Consider the following 20,100-nt stretch of genomic DNA (forward strand, 5'->3'; position numbering starts at 1 on the left):
CTTAATAAACTTTACTAATGGACTTGCGTGTCTCAGTTGTAATCTACTATTTCTAACGATGTTCAAATATATGTTTAATCTGCGTGGTGGTAGATAAACAGGCCTCCCAGCGCGGCTGAGGATGATAAAACTCACAAATTCAAGCAATAAACACATTTATCTATATGCCTGAAAGATGTAAGTACAGATAGATCTGTATACTGCATGTGTGTTCTGTGTGTTAATACGTTTCTCACATCAGGGCACGGACCACAGTGACAGCAGCTGTTTAAGTTTTAACCAGCACCAGCATGAGGTGCCGCTGATAACAGGAATACACGCACTCAGAAGCTGCCTCACGTAACCGAACGCCTGCCTCCAGCATCCAGGCAGCATTATCTCTGACAGTAGCGGCGTTGCATGCATGTTTACAGGCTGGTGATACGCAGACTCTTCATGCACAGAGATCAGTTCGCTATGTACTCTGGTGAAGGGGTGCGCTTGATTAGTTCATCAAACAACCAAAACAGGTAGCGTTCATTTTCAGGTTGTGATAGACGACTAGTGGGGCCTGCTCTGGTTGTTGGAGCGCTTCGCTGACCAGGATGCAGATGAGCGATATCAACAGTTGCTAGCAGCTAGCTGGAGAATAAATCAAGGTCTGACCCGGACTGGCCTTCAGGACCTTTTTTCCTCTATTTACGTTCTCACTCCCACCTCAGACACATCTGTGTGTTCTCACATTCTCACATGGCCTTTAGTGATGCATTTTTGCTTTGCTTGAATTTTTCCCTATGTGACAAGAACCAAGGAAAATGAGAAAGCTTACCAACTCATCCACCGACTCAGACCAGAGCAAACAAATTATAGATTTGAAATACCCTACAATTCAAATATTCAGTTTAGAGCTATAGTCACCTTTTGTTGACTGGGAAGGCAAGAATACTGTTGCTACAGGTCCTGATGCAACATTATTACATTAAGTTTGATGGAGAGAAGAGTTTCCCACTTTCAGTTGGATTCATCATCTGGGAACCATGAATGTCTGTACAAAATTGCATTCCAATCCATTTTATAGATGTGGAGATATTTCACAGGATGAGTGAAAATAGGAACAGTCATTAGGTTTCATCCTCTGTGCTGCAAGCATATGTATACCAACATTTCTTGGCAATCCATACATTAATTGTATGGTTAACAGTCCACTTAAAGCCAAAAATGTTGTCCTCATGGTAGCACTAGAGGAAAAGTCAGGGGATCACCAAAGTCAGGAGGCCTTGTCCTCTGGGGACCATGAATACTTGTACAATTTCATAGCAATCCATCCAAGAGTTGTTGAGATATTTCAGTCTGGACCGAAGTGGTGGATTACCATTGAGCCGTGTCACCAGCATGCCTGTCAGATTAGATTATTTCTTGTAAAACCATTAGGAATCATCCATTGGGGAATATTAATGTCCACAGCACATTCCATGGTGATATTTAACCAGAAGACTGATATTGTGTCATTGTGTTGCTGTTTGGTTGGTTGGAGTCTTTCATCTTTTCAGCCTCTTGTCTTCAGCTTGTCTTTAGATTAGTTTGTGATTATCTCAGTTTAGAGTGCTTATTGTTTGTCAGTCAAAGTGTTGATTAGTAGAAGAGTGATGTTCCTCCCCATGATCCCCCACCTGTTTATTGCTGCTGCAAAGATGGGGAAACCCACGCCTCTCCTTCATTATTCTTCTCTCTTGTCCTCACAGTGTGTCACAAGTGAATAAATTTCCTTCCTCTGGCTGCAGTCAGAGATGAGGCGACTGAGAAGACAGAAGGAAAGAAGGGGAGGGAAAGAAAGAGCAGGGAGTGAAATATATTCTCAAGTGACACATTTGGGGACAGACTGGAGCTGAAGGCCAGACCGGCACTCCGTCTTCCAAGGAGAGCCTGGATTTATCACCCGTCGTGTCTGCACTGATATACCATACTGACACACTGGTATTTTCATAGTTGTTTTGCAGAGAAACAATTAGATGGCATTAATTCCTTTGGGAATTTGGGAAAATTGTCCAAGGCTAATCTTGTTCCCCGCTGCGGTGGAGCTCAAGTCATTTTAAAAAAAATCTCAGCATTTAATTTTGTTGAGGGAAAGACCATCATAGCTTAGTCATAAATGAGCTATTCCGAAAGTATTTCAAGATGTTTTCTAGTCTGCAGTCTGGAGCTGTATCTACATTATTACCCACAAACATGTGTACAGCAGAAACATTCATCTTTCTATGCAACAGGGCTGTCCTGTTGCATAGCTAGTATAGATTTTATACAGTGCCACAACTCTGCATTGAAATGCAGAAATTACCTGATTAATAGTCTTGTGCAGATGTCCCTTAACAGATTACTCCAGCAATGTATTACTGCACTTTCATTACATTAAGAGACTTGTAAGAGGGAAATTAAATCCCTAGTACGAGTATCCTACACTTCCCACAATGCAACTTCATGGCAATGTTAGACCCTTCCAGCATGGTAAACACCCATATTTTTCAAACTCTGTGCCCCCAGTTTGACTTAATTCCTCCAGAGCCACAGAAGACATTACACATTTGTTTCTCACGGCCTGTATAGTACTCCCCAAGATGAGTAAATTGACTTTGACATGTAAAACTAAGGAAATATTAAGGATTTAAAAGAAGTATGTTTGGGAGTGTGTTTGCTTTACCTCTGCAACCTCACCTCAAAGTGAACCCAAATCCGAGCTTCAAACCTTTTTAAAAACTTTTCTTTTAAAGGAAATTCCAATGATTTCATTCATCATGATCAGTTTACCAGTCATGGGACGTACTAATCAAATAATAAATTCTTTGACATGTGTTTAATACTCAGCCCTGTGCAAACTTAAATGATAAATGGCAAAGATGTGATGGATGATAATGAGGTTTGTAAAATCAAGGCTGTTTTCATTAAATGATGGTTCTGACTTTAATGCATTAATCTTTTTTTTTAATCAAATCATTCATGATTTTTTTCAAGTACATGTTAGGATTCAAGAGCACATTATCAGTTCAATGAAACTTTTATCAAATCTGTTTTTATCAATTATTTACTAATCTCCATCCTTCATACTCATTTGTGGTAACAGCAGTGTTGATAATCTCTCTCTCAATGGACGACAGACTACACAGACTTTATGATATCATTAGGGGTCATCTCAGTGTGAGCCTGGAGACGAACTGGTGCATGCGCATGATTGACTAAATTATTTTTCTATGACTCAAGATATATTTACTAGCTTTTTTTCTAGAGCTTTCAACCACATATCATGGTCCTCATAGCGAGTGGAGCTGGCTCAGTTGTCCCTGATAAAAGCTAGTTAGTACACCTTGAGTTAAGTTTGTCTTGTCAATTACAGTTTGCAAGGTCAAGAATTAACTTTCACACTCAATTGGAGATGTGGAGTTTGAACTACATGCGTGTTAACCAATCAAGGAAGAAAAAATGCTATTGGTTGCATTATGGGAATTGTAGGATTCAGCTTTCTTGAAGCTTGGTGCATCCTATGGACTAAAAACAAGATATCTCAACCTCTGCTGATTACATTTTGGCCATTCTGTTTTTAATCTGTCCCTTGTGAATCCCTCTACTTTATGGAAGTGCAACTACATCGCCGGAGTGCCACTTTAAGTAGCCTGTTGGCAGCATCACCAACTTCATATCCATATTTTTGTACAATCTATGTCACGCTTACAGTGTGTGTAGCCATAACTGTATGTGCAACTCAGCCTCTCCAGTTGGAAGTCTGGATTTTCAGCTTTTGACATCTTTAAATTAACCAATATGCTATGTTCTGCTGTGGAGGGATGTGTGGGCCACGGATGAACTTATGTTACCCAGTTATGACCCAGTTATGACCTCAATATACTGACAACAACTCCATTTTATACTCCTTAAGTGGGCGTTACAGTTCTTTTCTTAATCTATCAAAATACAGACTCATAGATAACATCATGTGTGTTTTCAGTTCTCCTGTCCAGGAGCCATCTTGCCCAACTGACCCCCAGATGACATGTCTCACCCTTTCTCCAACGCATTTTAATTTCTACATCATCCTCAAATATAGTACTGAACTTCCTTTAACCTCGATAAGTCTGCTGATGTTGCAGAGTTGCAGTACAAGACAGGAACAATTTATCATGATCTAGATAAAATAGTAACACTCATACACAGTGCAATCATAATTTTTATAACAACGTATGACCTCCAGAAACATGTGTGTGCATGAATGTAGGTACCGTATTTTCTCTAATAATGGCCAGAGGAGTGCTCTCCTCTTGTCAGCTAACAGCAGCTCACGCCTCTGTTTTTTCCAGTATCTGATTCTTATCAGGTCAGTGTCAAAATGTCTTGCCGCTTTCGCTCCTTAATTTTCCTCTGCATATTGCAAAACTGTCTCTTTGAATTTATTAATAGTTATGGAAAATCTAGTCACTGACACTTGCACAGGACCTATATGGTACCTCAAATATAGCTACCGTCATCTTGTGGAACTTGTCGATACTACACCTGATTTGGTCTGAATATGGCCTTAATCCACCCTTGTTTTTTTCCTACCCGGCCTATATTTGTTCGTGTGGACCACACCCCCGGCCATTATTTGAGACCCAGCTTTTAATTGAATACCGGCCACTATTAGAGAAAATACAGTCTGTACAATATGTGTTGTATATGTATATTATTTATCTCAATTTAAAAAATTAAAAAATGATAGGAAGACTGCTCAGTAAAGAAAAGGGCTGTATGCAGTCCAGACATGGTGAAGAGCCTTACTTCCTGCACGGCAGTTTGATTGCTGAGCACTGTGATAAAACCAGTCCAGTCGCCGACACTTTCCTCCCACCATTCTCCATTAAGATCAACCGGGTGATGTTGACAGCACAGAGCAGTGCCTCCACATCTCCCCTTCTCTCCAGCCAGCCTCCCTGACATCAGTGTGATAGGAGCCGTTATTCCTCCTGACCATGAAAGAGACACACTGTTTGTGTGAGTCATCCAGAGACCAAGCTGTGTGTCAGGCAATAAAAAAAAGGTCCCTGCTTCCCAGACCAGAGTGCTAATCAGTAGAAGGATGTCATCTGTAGAGAAAGCAATGTGAAGTGAAAACCTTGAACAGAGCGATGAGTTCTGTTCTGTTTGCTGTGCTTTGCTGTGTGGTCGAGTGCTTTTCTGTCAGCTCGATCTTCTTCCAGACAGCATGTTTCATCTTATTGAACCAGCAGTCAGGCTTATAGTATATAAGTTGAATGTTTTTCTGCATTAAGGCTCTTTAGGCCTGTTTGTGTTTTGTCTCCTGCCCAGTATCACATTTTATTTCATATTGTTGATGTAATCTTCCACTGTCATGCAGTTATGATCCAAATGAGTCTTTGAAGATCCTCAACCTGCTGTCTTTTCTAAATCTCTGGAGGTTTTTTTTTATCTCAGCTGCACAGTCATTCTGTTTTTATGAATATGTATTTTGATTACTCTTATCACTTTCTTTCAACTATTTATCGCCGAAGTCAACCAGACTCCTCTAAACTAACCTAACATCTGTTATTCTTTCTCCTGTCGTCTACAGATTATAGATAATGGGCTGTGTGCAATGCAAGGATAAGGAAGCAACCAAACTCACAGACGACCGAGACACCAGCATCTCCCAGGGAGCGGGCTACCGCTATGGGGCCGACCCCACGCCGCAGCACTACCCCAACTTCGGGGTCACCGCCATCCCAAACTACAACAACTTCCACGCCCCCGTCGGACAGGGGATGACCGTCTTCGGAGGGGTCAACACTTCCTCTCACACTGGAACCCTGAGGACTCGTGGTGGGACAGGTAAGCGCCGTGATGTGCTTTGTTCAATGCATGTGAGGTGCGAAGACCGAGTTTTAATCCTGTTTGTTTCCGTTCGAATATAAAAATCTAATATTAAGCTCTCTGACATGTTTCAAATAGTAACCCCAGTGCAAACGTGAATGATAAAAGGGAAAGTCTCGATGAATGATAATGAGGTTTAAAAATCATGTTTGTTTTAATTAGTGATAACTGCCTTCAACGCATCATTTCTGTTTTGATCAAACAATTCATATCTTTTTAAAACAAAATCAAACGTAAGAGCAAATGTATCAGTTCGCTTGTTTTCATCAAGTGTTTTTTTAATGAACTTTGCGGTATCATCAATGTTAATCATCTTCCTCTCGATGGATTAAAGACAGCACTATCCAGATATAATCAGTTACACTCACACCAATCAACTTGAAATTAATGAAGAGTGATTAAAAAAGACATACATATTAATCACACAGCATAATACAGCATATATTAGCCAGACACCCTGCAAAGGAAACTCATTTCTGTTGCTTATAGGTACAAGATGAAGCAGAGGGAAAATGTAGAATAGGTTAACGCCACCAACATGCACCATGTAACATGTTTAGTATCTGATCAGTTCTGGAGACACGGAGAGAATAATCACATGTTGCTATCTATCACATGTTGCTCTGAGCTTATGTCATGGACAGGAAATCATTCAGTGGAGGTACATCCCAAAGATATTAGTCTTTATTGTTGGACAAAAGAGGAAAAGTAAGAGTGTGAAGGTCATTTCTCTTTAATTCACTTCCACACAGTTACAGTTTCCTATGCGCCCAGTGATAGTTGTATGAGTACACTCGCTCACAGCCGCCCACACACATACACCTCCGTCTGCAAAAGCACAGACTCAGAGGGCTTCTTTGTGCAGTTAAAGACTTCCTAAAGCATCCCAAAATCCTGACAATCCTCACCTCGCAGCCCCTGCTACAGCCCCACTCCCGACCCCAGCCCAGCCCGGCCCTGTCAGGAACGTCCGGCTTGCATTAGCACAGGGCTTTGTGCGCCGGGCTCATTGTTTAGGATGGGAATATTCCTACTCAGGATTTCCTTTATGTTTGACTGAGCCCAGGCTGCTCGGCAGAGGAACTCAGCATTTCCACTCAACTTAGCAGGAGTCCTCTCCCTCAAAGTGTGGATTATTTTCTGCGCTGTATAATCCAAATCCACACAGTGGCAGAGGAGCAGAGAGGGGTTTAGCTTTTTAATTTTCTCTTGGTGGGGAAATTTGGACATAAGCCGCCCTTCCTTCTCAACCTCTGTTATAACACAGCAGCCCAGCTTGTTTGCTACACAGCCACAAAGTCCAACCCCCTTCAGTCACATCACAGAGGAACACAAATTGCAGTTGGCATCACACATCTTATTGATTATCAGTTGATCTTTTCCTCGTGTCATTTCCCCAAATGGAAATTCACAGCTAGTCCCATGACCTTACGTAACTAATTGAGTAGGATCCCGGCAAACAACTCTAAAATGAGTCAATAAACCAGTTTATACCTAGCACCCACCTCTACTGACCTAATGGAACATTGGAACATTGCAAACTCCAGCTGCAATTCACTCAGAGTTACTGTTGCGAAGGTTAGAAACCCAAAGTGTTTCAATCAGACATTGTTTTTTGAACATTCTGTTTGTTATCACATCAATAGCAGCAAGTCCCTCCTATCTGCAGTCCTATCAGCAAGAGCCTGACTAGCCCTCTTCATATCAACACTGTTTCCCAGAAAGACTTCGCCTGGTGAGAGTGTCTGAAGTGAAATGACTTGAATAAATGTGATCAAGAGCGTTTAAGTGGACTTTGAAGAAGTGCCCATTCAACTTCCATTTGTCAAACACTGAGAGCCATGAAACACTTTGAGTGCTGCTTCTTGTCTTATCTCAACGCTGATGGGTCTGCTTGAGTTTCCTTGTCTGATGTCCAAATAACTCAGGAGTTCAAACCTCTTAAAGGATCATTTGAGTTTATTACAGGTTGGTTCATAGTTTTGTAGTTTTGGTTATCATTCCTCAATTAACCAAGTTAATTACTGGAGTTAATTGCTGGGAATACGGCAGCATTGCTACAAAGAAGTCAAATGGGATAAGAAATATAAATGGTCGCACAATCAGCCAGGTTGTAAACAAACTCTCAGATAAGCCGAACTTTGATTCATGAGAGTCAGTGTATTAATGGGATGTGACTCCTGCCTGAACAGCAAGCACCATGACTGAGTGGTGAAAACAGTGTAGACGTATCTTAAGATTCAGTACTTCCAATGGATCCCGCTGACCCAAGAAAAATCTCAAAGTTTGGGAAAATGCACAGACTCTTTCTAGAAATACAGTCAATACATATTTTCTACAAAACACGATGGCCTAATAGAAAGTTACAGTGAAAGTGAAAGGTACAGAAATAACTTCCTTTTTTGAGCTTGATGGTTTCAATACAGATGTTTGTCGGTGTGTTAGACTTGATTGGCTGGTCTCTAGACCTTTAACACTCACTTGTATTAGTTTCAGATATTTTTCACCACATTTCAGCTCCACCACGTTACCCAAATTAGAATTTTCTGACTCAAGTAAATGACACGATGACAATGAACATCATACATCCTAAATATAAGTAGGGCTGAAAATCTGAATTTTCCAAGTTGACTCTGAGTCGCCTCTTTAGGCCAAATATTCAGCTTTCTGGGAGAAGGGGGTTTCCACTTCTGTGTTATTTGTCATGTGCTTGCAGTTCCTGTTTATTCTCATTTATTGATATATATAATTTTTTATAAATACTCTTTGCTATAGTCTGATCATTTCCATTAAGTAAATTGAAGTTGTATTGGGGATTTTGGACATGAAAAGTCTATTTGCAAAACAACTTCTGCTGTATTTTCCCCACTATAATGCTCCCTGTCTTGTCAGTGAAGGCAGTCGTTGGTTAGATAATACTGGAACGGCTCTTTATTTAGAGAGGTTTTAGCCTGTCTGATGGAAACTGATGGGTCAAACTGGATTTAGACAAGCCAAATCCCAGCTTCACTGGATTGTTACACTTCTGAAGTACCCCCTGACTGCCCTGCAAAGCTGGGTTCACATAACTGTCAGTTCAAGGGCTGGATTTGCTTCAGACAAGTAAAAACACTCAGTAGAAAGAGGCAATGTTGCACCTTTCCAACTCCGCTGAAATGGTTCTGTAGGGATTTGGGGATTTTTTCTGATTAAGGGAAACACACAAGTCAACCAGTAAAGAACTCAGTGTCTTATTCACTGACAGTGGTTAGAAGGATTTAGCAAGTGGTTTCAATTACAGTAGGAGTTGTCAAACTACCATATAACCTTGTCACCTCAATCAAAGTAAGTGAGAATGAATGCTCCATCTTTTCAGAATGTAATTTTTACATTTTAAATGAAATAGAAGCAGTACTTAGATGAAATCTGGATACACTGTTTTAGCTTGGCTCCCGAGATCTCACACCTATGTGCTCATTTTGTTACAAAATGTTTTTTGTTCCTCTATGATTATATCTTCATACTATAGGCTATTTTATACAGTAATATTTACGTTCTGCACACCTCAACTAGAGAGGTAGTTAAACAGTTTGAGTTTTTCTCTACCTCTCAATATCATTTCTATTGTTTACCTCCTGCTTTTATCTGTTAACACATCCTACAATCTTTTTTCAAATTTACCACAAGTAAGCAATAAGAAGGAGTGGAAGGGTGAGAAAATATTCCTCTGAGAGAATTGCTACCTTGAGAAGTTAAAATAAGAGCTACAGTACGATACTGTTCTTTGTTACTTTGTGATGAGAGTAAAATTAGTAGCATTGGTGGAGGGAGATGTAGGTGGGGGTAAGAGTCAGTGGGGAAAGGTGACTTCAGGTACTTTGTGAAAAGAAGTTTGATTCTGCAAAGATTATTCTGCCCTTGTGAAGCCAATTCTACCACAAGAAGGCTGCGATGGCAACAGATTACAGTGAACAAAGGTTAACAGCACTAAACGGTTCAGTATTCGTGACACTAACAAGTTTGCACAATATGTCGTCTGACCATGTCTAAAAGCAAAATTATTTATAGTGTTACAAAAAGCCTGCTTTCATAGCCTCCTCCAGGCTGCATCCCACTACCCCCCGATCTCTCTCCAAGAATTTTATGCCCTTCTGAGGTCTTTGTAGTCTTAGGCATTCATGTTTTTGCACTCGGTTGTACACACAAAAAGTGACGGGAGTTCAAACCCCACCTACTTCCACACCTCCACACACTTGGCCAATTACTGCATAAAGTGGCCATAATTGTCTTATTGTCTGTTTCAGAAAGTTGGTCAGAAGCAGGCCCCCATATTTGGACTTTGGGGGATAGGGATAAGATAGGGATTTCCAACGCTGTTAGACAATCGAACAAGCACTTTGTTTCAAGCATTTTTAGGCCTCAGCAATGCTAGTTAATCCATCCAATAGTTGTTGAAACATTTCACTAAAAAACTCAAAAAACTTCGGGTGGCACTAGAGGAAAAGTTAAGAGGATTATCAAAGTCATTAGGATCCTCTGGGAGCCATGAATATCTGTGCCAAATTATGTGTCATTCCATTGAGTAGATGTTCAGATATTTCACTGGATATATAAAAAAAAAAAAAAATTGACCTTCTGCTGACGCCAGATAAAAAGTGAGGGGAACCCAAAAGTTATTATGATTAATCCTGTGGGAACCATTAATGTTTGGACAAAGTTTCATGGTCATCCATTCAATAGTAGCTGAGATATTTCAGTCTTGACCAAAGTGGTGGAAATTGCCATCTCCGGAGCCCAGCCACTAGTGTGGATAAAAATAAGGGCAACCACCAGAGCATGTGTTGAACGCAGAAACATGACTAATCAAAATTTGCAGCACATAAGTTTGGTTGTGGGGAAATGCCTTTGAAACGTCCTTTGCTTCCTGGGTGGCCTCTTTCCATTCACCTTGATCATCATTTATCACCTGTAAAATTTGATGAATTCCCATTAAAGTCAAGACGACTGACTTACATTCATACCAGAGATTGGTCCTAATTTACTCAGTGTACTGGAGCTTCCAGTGCACCGTGAGTTCAGTGTGTGAATCTAAACTTCATTTTCTCTCACTAATCTGCTGAGTGCTGACGCTCTGTTTTTAACCCTCTTGCAGGAGTCACCCTCTTTGTGGCACTTTATGACTATGAGGCGCGGACAGAAGACGACCTCAGCTTCAGGAAAGGAGAAAGGTTCCAGATTATCAACAGCACGTAAGTCGCTACAGCTGCTTATCTGGCTGTCTGCACTCGGGAGGAATGCAAGTTTCTATTTATCACTGTCTTAAAGGGCATGGTGCTAGCTGCTGGGAGGAGAGCAGACTGGGGCTTTTTTAGCTGAGGTAAAAGTGGCAGCTTGTACACAGAAAAGAAGTGTTTTGGTTTCATAATCTGGAGTGAGCTAAAGCCCAAAATAAATCTGCTTTACTTCAGTTTGTGGAACTATAAAACTATAAAAACCATGTTCAACCGTTGCAACCGCAACACCGAAAACTGAAGTATTTTACTCATGAAAAAAGGCTTAAATACAATGAAAATTGTTAAGAAAGTCAGAATTGGCAGCAACTTTATATAGGACACTATATTAGAGGGTGCAAAGCATTTCAAAATGAGGTAAAAGTGGTGGTTTGAATATGCAATATGACAATCAGCAGTAAACACAGTTTATTTAAGGTTTAGTCAGGGTGGAGCATGGTGTCCAGCCGGCAGTGATGAGTGTGGTGTTCCTTCAAGACTTCCCTCTGAACTTGAACAGGAAGTGCCCTGTTACACCCACAGTGATGTTGGCTAGTCTTTCTTCCAGTCAGCAGAACTGCACAAGACCAGTGTGTGTGTGTGTGTGTGTGTGTGGATGGAGAGGCATGATCAACTGCCAGCTCTTTAACCATCCTGGCCTCAGCTTGCGGATGGTTTTCATTTTCTTTCTGTCTACACGGGGCTGCGTCTCAGCCTACTGGCGTGATCCTCAGCTGCCTCTCTGTTTGTTTGGGTTTCTGCAGTGGTGCAGTGACATTTGAGGGGGCGGGGAGACTGCTGGGACTGTGCTCTGACCCTATTCTCCTTTGGATTTTATTGTAATTAGGCTGCGGAGGGATGGCAGGTTTACTCTGATTGCATTGTGTCATAATTGAGCTGATTACCTATATGAAGCCTTTGCTACCGCTGCTAGATCTCTGATATCTGTACAGATAGGTGCGTACACAGCTGGGAGGTGACTTCGAGAAGTGGACATTGTTTTAAATGCAGTCCTATAGCTCAGTGGATTCTGGATAACCAAATGCAATGGCATAGGTTTGGTTTCATTATTTGGTTCTTCAACTGAAAATGGAAACTATTGAAATGCAATTTATATTCTTTAAATTCTTTTCAGAAGACAAACTTGGCAGTTTTTAGGAAGTTACAAACCTGTTAAATCAAATGTTTCTGAAATTTGAAAGAGTTTCTTTTTGGTGTCGGTAGGGCATCGAGGACACTGACTCATAACCTCAGTATTTCTAAAAACCTGGCTATGACCCCAGTCACTGTAAGGCAGCCTGAATGTAGACTGAGAGGTGGAATCCAGGAGAAAAAAAGCACACAAAGTGCACAAATTCCTCCCCCGCCCATCCCTAGCGGAGATCACACCCTTGCCGTGCGTTGATGAGTTGACGCAGGTGGTACTAACATTAGTATAATAGCAGTCAAAACATTGCTAGTACTAGCAGCACTAGTGTTTTTATCATCCAATTCAATTCAGTTAAACTTTATTTATCCCTGTACGGACAATTGTATGCAGCAGCTGACAACCCAGATCAACAGATAAACATACAGCAGATAGGAGCTAAAGCTAAAAACATGTAAAGGCTATAAGCTAATGGAATTGGTCATAAGTATATTCATTAATAAATACATCAGTAAATAACGATGAATATCTAAACAACAAACTAAAATGACACATAAGTGTCTAAACAAGCAGAAACTCTGCTTTCACACAAACACACAGTATCTCAAATATAAATTGTTAATGCTCATGTCCTCTAAGTAATTCACTGTAAAAGCTGTCTACTGTACAACGGCTGACTGATCACCTCAGCCTTTGGCCCAGCAAGGTCAGTCTTCTTCCTCACCACACCCAGTCAGCATCCTGTCCCAGCCAGCGTCTTACACATTCCATCGCACACCTCGCTCCCCGCTGGGCCTCCGCCAGAGCAGGAAGACACCGTCCCCAACTCCCCCCTCTACCCCCTACTCTTCCACCTCCTCTCTCTCTCTCTCTCTCTCTCTCTCTCTCTCTCTCTCTCTCTTTATTTCTCTGTCTACTCCTCCTCCTCAGCGTGGACAGGTCAGAGCTGCATCTTCAACCACTCTCTCTCCTCTCCTCTCCTCTCCTCTCCACCTCCCTCCGTCCGCCCACACCTCTCTGCTTCCACCAGCATCATATGTTTACTCAGCTTCTTCCAGCTAGCCACACTGACCCCTGCTGGACAAAAGGCGTAAAAAAAAAAAACCCTTTAAACCCTCATCAGCTCCAGGCTGTCAGAGCTGGCAGGAAGTGACTGACAGATGCCGCTCATGTGAAGCGACCACCAGAGATCCCAGCACCGCCGCCTCAGCTGACAGAAGGCACTGTTTCTCCCGTTCCTCCTGTTTTGCGATGGCATCCTTCAGGAAACAGGCCTCCATCCCTGGATGTTTAGAAGACTCAAGCTTTTTATAAACCTCCGCGAGTGTGTTATTGTGAAGCTTTAGGAAATAGCTCCTGTTTTTACTTGAATGCTACAAGTCTACGCTGTTAGTAAATGAAATTAGTATTGTTCTGGTTCAACTGCAGGCTATGAATAAACACACTGTGGCCTAGTGAATGGCTGCCTGTATGACTCCTCTCAGTCAACACGTTCCTATGTTTAATTATTCTCTCATCAGCAGTCACCACGGGGAGAGAGGATTTGAATCCATTTGGAGACAGGAGGGAGGTTCTTTGTTTACTCTTGTTGTTGTTTTCTGTCTTTTGCGGCACAGCAGAGTTGGTTTAAGGGGGTTTGTTTGTGAAGACAAAAGAGGTAGCGGGACAGACTGGGGCCCACCCCGCCCCGTCTGTTTATGTCTCCTCGGCTCCACACACACACACACACACACATACCGACACATATTATACCACACAAACACATCCTCTCACTTCTGCATACTTTTCTCCCTCAGAAGGCAGATTGTTGAGACTCCATCTTTCCCTTCCCTCCCTCCCCTCCCTCCCCTCCCTCCCTCCTGAGGGATCCTCCATGAACAAAGGGAAGCAGGCCTGTTTCTGCCTGGGATGTCGTCCCCAGGCGATCCCCCATCATGGCTTTATTCAGCATAAATGAAGGACCAACAACGCCTCACCCCCTCCTCCACTCCCTTTCTCTCTCTATCTCTTTCTGTGTCTTAAGCATCCCTCTCACACACACACACACACCCAAAGACAGTCCCTCCTGGTGTGCGAGGGATGTGATAGAAACAAGCGCTGGGTGGTACAGCGTGTCAGAGAGACAGTGATGGGAAGAGGAAATGAACATGTGTGAGTGTGCATTCATGTGTAAGCATTGGTAAGGATGGTAAACCACTACCGGCAGCTCGTCCCTTAAGGCAGCTGGATATTGATGTGTGTGAAGAAGAGAGCGGAGGAATGAAAGGCGGGAAGAAGAGAGGAGTGGTGATGGCGGAGGGAGGAAACAGATGAATGGGGGGGGAGAGTTTCTGTAAGAGTGACAGAAAACATAAATGGATGTCAGCGGCAACACAGAAAACTCCACCCTCAGCTGTTCTTACCATGTTTCATACTGTATATTCACTTCACAGTGTTCAGCGCAGCCATTCAATGGGAATCACATCCAAGTCGATCTTAATACAGCACTCAAATGCCCATATGTATTTTAAAAGAGTTATTGGTTATTGATTCATTCCTTATTTCCAACTTGTCCATGAACAGCCATGCTGTTAACCATGTTCACAGTGTTAGTTTAGCGTGTTAGCATGCTAATTAGCACTAAACATAAAGTACAGCTGAGGTTGACGGGAATGTCATTAGTTAGCGGGTGTTTGGTCGTAAACCAAAGTATTGGAAAAAATGAGAAAACTCAGGAGATCAAAGTTATTTCAATTCATCCTCAGGGGACCATGAACCAAATTTGTCTCAGCAATGAATCCAATAGTTGAGATCTATCATGGTGGCGCTAGAGGAAAAGTCAGAGGATCAGAACCATGAATGTCTGAACCAAATATTGTGCCAATCCATCAAGTAGATGTTCAGATATATCTATTACATTATCTATTTGAGTCTGCTCAAATAGATAATCAGTTGACCAACAAACAGACATTGGCGTCCATAGAGCCACTAGCATGGCTAAGAATACATTCTACAGTTCAGGTGAAGCTGATCAGTTCTATACATCAAGTGGATATCTTCATTCTGGTTGTTGTTTGTGCATTTATTGCCAGTGTTTTTTTCCAGGCAACAAATCTACATGTGACTGTGAAGTATCCTGTGTGTTCATAAAGACTTTAAAAATCTGAACCTAGCCTTTAACATTTTACTGAAAGCTGGATTACTAACCAGGTAGTAACTACTAACCAGGGCCTCAGACAATGAGGGGCCTCAAATACCCCAGTTTACTGTGTGGCAATTGGTTTGTGGTAATTTGATTGATCACAGATCATCAGTCAAGAGAGGAGTGGCTGCAATGCATCATGTTGCTACCGTGGGTGAACAAATTGCTGTCTTTGCCTCGTCTACAGTGGATTTCTACCTGCTTGCTTGTTTGTTGAACACTGGCACAAAATGACAGTCCTAGAGAGAAGCCCTGGATCTGTTTATCTGCTGTCAAACTACTCTGTAGCTGTGCTGGAAATATCTCTAGGTGACATCATATCCTTAGAATTTGAGCACTTATTGAGAAGAGGAAAAATAAACAAATTACAAAATGACCAAATCGGGCCTAAAAGTGTTTTATGAGTGATTTCTTCTCTAAACAGACGTTGCCATTTTAGTCATCACGCCTTGTTTAAGATTTCACAATAAGTCAGCCACTAAACTTTCCAGCCTGGGGATTCCCACATTACTTTTTGTCTGTCAAATATCAATATTAAGGTAGATACATGAATACATTTCCACGCACTTTAATCAAAGTTCATATGCAACTATCAGTCCAGGTACCTTAAAGGATTGTGGCCAAATAAATTGTATCTCAGCTTTTAAAACCAGAAGATATGAAGGAGGTGAGATGGACTTTTTCAGCTCAAAGTGCATCAGAAAGTGGGAATACAAAAGAAAAAAAAGATGAAATATGAGAAATGCAAGGAGAGGAGGAAGATGGTGGGGGAGCAGCTGAGTGGCTGGACAGATGAAAGAGTTTGGAGGTGCAGAGAGGGATGGATGGGCCCGAAGAGAGCTGGTGGTTAGAGAGGAAGAGATGCACAGAGGACATCAGAGAAAGACACTAATGGCTGTGTGGGCGTCCAGGCTGAGAGGTCTTAAAGGAGCCTCTCTTCCTGCCTCCTCTGCCCTTTTTTCACATTCTAGACATTTAGCAGACACTCTCTTTCAAAGAGGCTAAACTTCAATTCATGTGTCACCAACATCACACGCTTTTAACTGAGTGCAGAGGCTGAAACAAGAAAATATTTCAGCTTTGTTTTTACTTCAGAAGTAGTTTAACAAATGGGCTTATTTGCTTTCTTTCTGTGAGGTCGGGACGTGTTTAGCCTAGCTTAGCGTAACGACTGAAAGAACGTGAATAGGTGACATAGATGGTCTGCCAATACTTCCAACAACCAATAACAGTCAACTAAACATAAACATCACCCATAGGTTCCTGTTGTCCTTTTATTTGATGAAATTTTCTAGATTGAATAAACTGGACAACATTTTAAATTGTCCCATGATTTGACTCCAAATACTTAAAAATATTTTAGTGTGGAAGGAAAAGATTGATATCAAGCTCAATGTCTGTGCATTAAATACTGTATGGAGCTGGAGTCATGACGTGGTTAGCTTTGTTTAGCATAAAACTGGAAGAGTTGTGTGTTGGAGCTAATATACTTCTTGTTGGACAACACTGCACCCATCTGTTGTTAGTAAAGAAACAGTTACAGCAAGTATCTCCTCCTTAAACCACACATTTTCTTTGGCATTAGCATTTCCTAATTAGTGAGCTTTAGAGGTGTTGGTATGTGCTTTCTTTCTTTCTTTTCTTTCTTTTTTTGTCACTCAGGCTAGAAGCTAGCTAGCAGTTTCTTCCTTTTATTCTTTATGCTAAGCTAGGCTAACTATGTCCTGACTACAGCTGTGCATTTACTGCATGGCTTCCAATAATCTCATCTCACACATGCCAATAAATAGTTTGGATTCAAACTGTGAAATTATTTGTATTGTTTTAAAATTATGCTAAATATAAAAAAATGTATAGAAATAAAGTAAGTGGACAATATGAACTTAGTGACTGATATTTATGTTTAGTGGACTGCTATTGTTTGTGTGTGTAATGTTTGCTGTGAGTACATAGTTTTTATAATATAATATAATATAATATAATATAAGATTTTCCCTCTCCCAGACCTTTTCAATCATTATTTTTTAGATTAGTGTGTATTTTGTTTGAAAGCAAATAAGCAGTTATGGTAGTGTTGAACTGTTCTAGAGCTGCTGCAATTAAATTAATAGGCAACTATTTTGATAATCAAGTAATTGTTTTAGTAATTTTTTAAGCAAAAACACCCAAAATTTGCTGGTTTCAGCTTCTCAAGTGTGATGATTTAAGGCTTTTCTTTGTCATACATGGTAGTAAACTGAATATCTTTGAGTTTAGGATTGTTTGAAGACACCGCCGTTGACTCTGGGAAATTATAAACAAGCATTTTTCACAATTTTTTGACATAATCATAGACAAAATGATTAATCAAGAAAATAATAAACTTTTCCTTATATAATTTGCATTCCTTTTAACAGGTTGATGATTCCTGTTGACTCTCACACTGTTTACATGTGTTTAAGCAGTTTTATTATAGGTTGCTGCAGGGCTAAATAAACCCACACTGCCTTCTAGAGCCACATGTTGTCCTCTACTTTGCTGAAAGACAGACTCACTTGATCCTATATGTTTTCCACATGGACATTATTAGTGAAACTAGAGCTCTACTTTGATGTGTTCAGAGGCAGACAGCATGTCAGCACTTACAAAATAAAATGTATTAATTCACTTCTTCTGTTTTTGCTCTTTTCCATCTTCTCCTATCCCTCTCTCTCTCTTTCAGTGAAGGGGACTGGTGGGATGCTCGCTCGCTCACCACCGGTGGCAGCGGCTACATTCCCAGTAATTACGTGGCTCCAGTGGACTCCATCCAGGCTGAGGAGTAAGTAGTGTGTGTGTGTGTGTGTGTGTGTGAATGCTCCTCAGAGACCCACGGTACACTGGCGCAGGAGATGCGTGGTGTCTTTCATCTGGAATGTGCTCTGAAGTAGCTGGAGATTACTGGACACAAGGCCGCAGACTGACAGCCGCGCATTTGCAGAGTTAACCTTCAGAGGGACGAAAGTCAGGAGAAAAAGTCATAGTCATCCCACAACTTCTACAGTTTCCCCGCAGGGTGGACGTTTCTATTAGCCTGATAAAATGACTTTTATGTGACACTATAAAGAGATGGATTTGGAATTTGAAATGCCAGACTGTGGGTGAGAGGTAAATAAATACATCTTGGTGCAGGCTTCTTTTTTTTTTTATTTTACAGTTCATTGAGTGCATACATTTTTAGCATGGGTGGCTACAGTTAGAAACCATTGAGTTTCACACATATGACGAATGGAACTGGAGGAGTAAAATAATACAGCAAGTATATTATGTTTTCTCATCAATTGCTGCTTAGAACTAAACCACCGCCAGACCCAGATCCATTAGTCAGAATAAGTTATCTGAGTAAAGATTTAGTCAGTTCTCTGTGATTTAGAATCTCATTATGAGCCCACTGAAGCATGCTGGGAGTAAAAAACAGAGAGGATGGTGGGCTCAGCTCTGGTTATCAGCACAGATACCTCTGTGAAAGACTAAACACGCTTGTGTCGTATCACTCACATTTCCTGTGTATTTTTCCCCCTCAGTGTGCAGTTACAGTTCATGTGAGAGGAACTTTGAAAGGTTAAGCTTTCAGGATTCATTTTTAAAAGTTTCACTTCAATTTTACTGTTGACTATTGTTTCTTGCTGCAGTGTCATTAGGAATAGATCCTCTTCTGTCTGCTCTAGTAAACAAATCATTATTATTGAAGAATTCTCTTTCCTCTGCTATGAATTAAGTATTTTTTTTCCCAGGTTATAGACCGTGACTAAACAATTATTTATGCATAGGTCTGCAGGGAAGAAGGCAGCAGGCTGTGACTGTTACAGTCCATGTAACAGTCTAGCTGCTGGGTTAGAGTCAAATGCTAATATACAAACCTAAACCTGACTTAATTACTCCAATGCTCCAACACATTCATTATAAAGCAAACAGCTGTAAAAAATAAGACCAAACAGCTCTTACAATTATCACAGTTACTATCTCTAAAGCCATGTAATTATTCCTCCTGTTCATACTGACCATTATAAGATCTCTTCATAACTTTAACTAGTCATGTTCATCAAATCATTAAGCATTATCAGCATGAATAAAGTGATTTGTCATTAGTCAGGTGAGTACAAGAGACTGTACATTTCTGGTCCCTTCTCAAAATGACTTTCAGCAACAGTCCAGACCATGACAGCTCAGTAAACTTAGCTTACGCATGACTAGAGTGACTCTCCAGAGCAGAGAGGCTGCAGTACATCCTGGTCTACTAAACCTGCTGTTTGTCTCCTCTGACTGCAGCTGGTACTTTGGTAAACTGGGCCGTAAGGATGCAGAGAGGCAGCTGCTGTCCACTGGCAACCCTCGGGGCACTTACCTCATCCGGGAGAGTGAAACCACAAAGGGTAAAACCGCAGACACACTCACATCATTAACCTGTGTGACACTGAGTGTGAGAGAGAGTGTGTGTGTGTGTTTAAGTGTATGCCATGTCAGATTTACTACAAGCACTGAGAGACCATTCACATCAGCCTGATGGTGTAATTACAAGTGGGACCTGTGGAGGTTTTCTGAGCTCTGATATTTCCCTCATGGCTTTTTGTGTGAGCTATAGCTGGATATAGAACCTCAATACTGTTTATATGGAAACTGAATTGTTATTAAGAGCT

General features: G+C 41.2%; 1 protein-coding gene across 5 annotated transcripts in view; it reads left to right on the forward strand.

Moving 5' to 3' along the window:
• Positions 1-20,100, forward strand: part of fynb (FYN proto-oncogene, Src family tyrosine kinase b) — a 77,327-nt gene that overhangs the window by 39,150 nt on the left and 18,077 nt on the right. For all 5 annotated transcript variants that reach the window (XM_044377242.1, XM_044377240.1, XM_044377238.1 and 2 more), the window contains 4 exons: positions 5,570-5,826; positions 11,000-11,096; positions 18,147-18,245; positions 19,733-19,836. In XM_044377242.1, coding sequence (XP_044233177.1) covers positions 5,580-5,826; positions 11,000-11,096; positions 18,147-18,245; positions 19,733-19,836 — 547 coding nt within the window. In that variant the 5' untranslated portion in view covers positions 5,570-5,579. The remainder of the gene's footprint in view (positions 1-5,569; positions 5,827-10,999; positions 11,097-18,146; positions 18,246-19,732; positions 19,837-20,100) is intronic.

The sequence above is a fragment of the Thunnus albacares genome, chromosome 16 (genome assembly GCF_914725855.1).
Source record: "Thunnus albacares chromosome 16, fThuAlb1.1, whole genome shotgun sequence".
NCBI lineage: Eukaryota > Metazoa > Chordata > Actinopteri > Scombriformes > Scombridae > Thunnus > Thunnus albacares.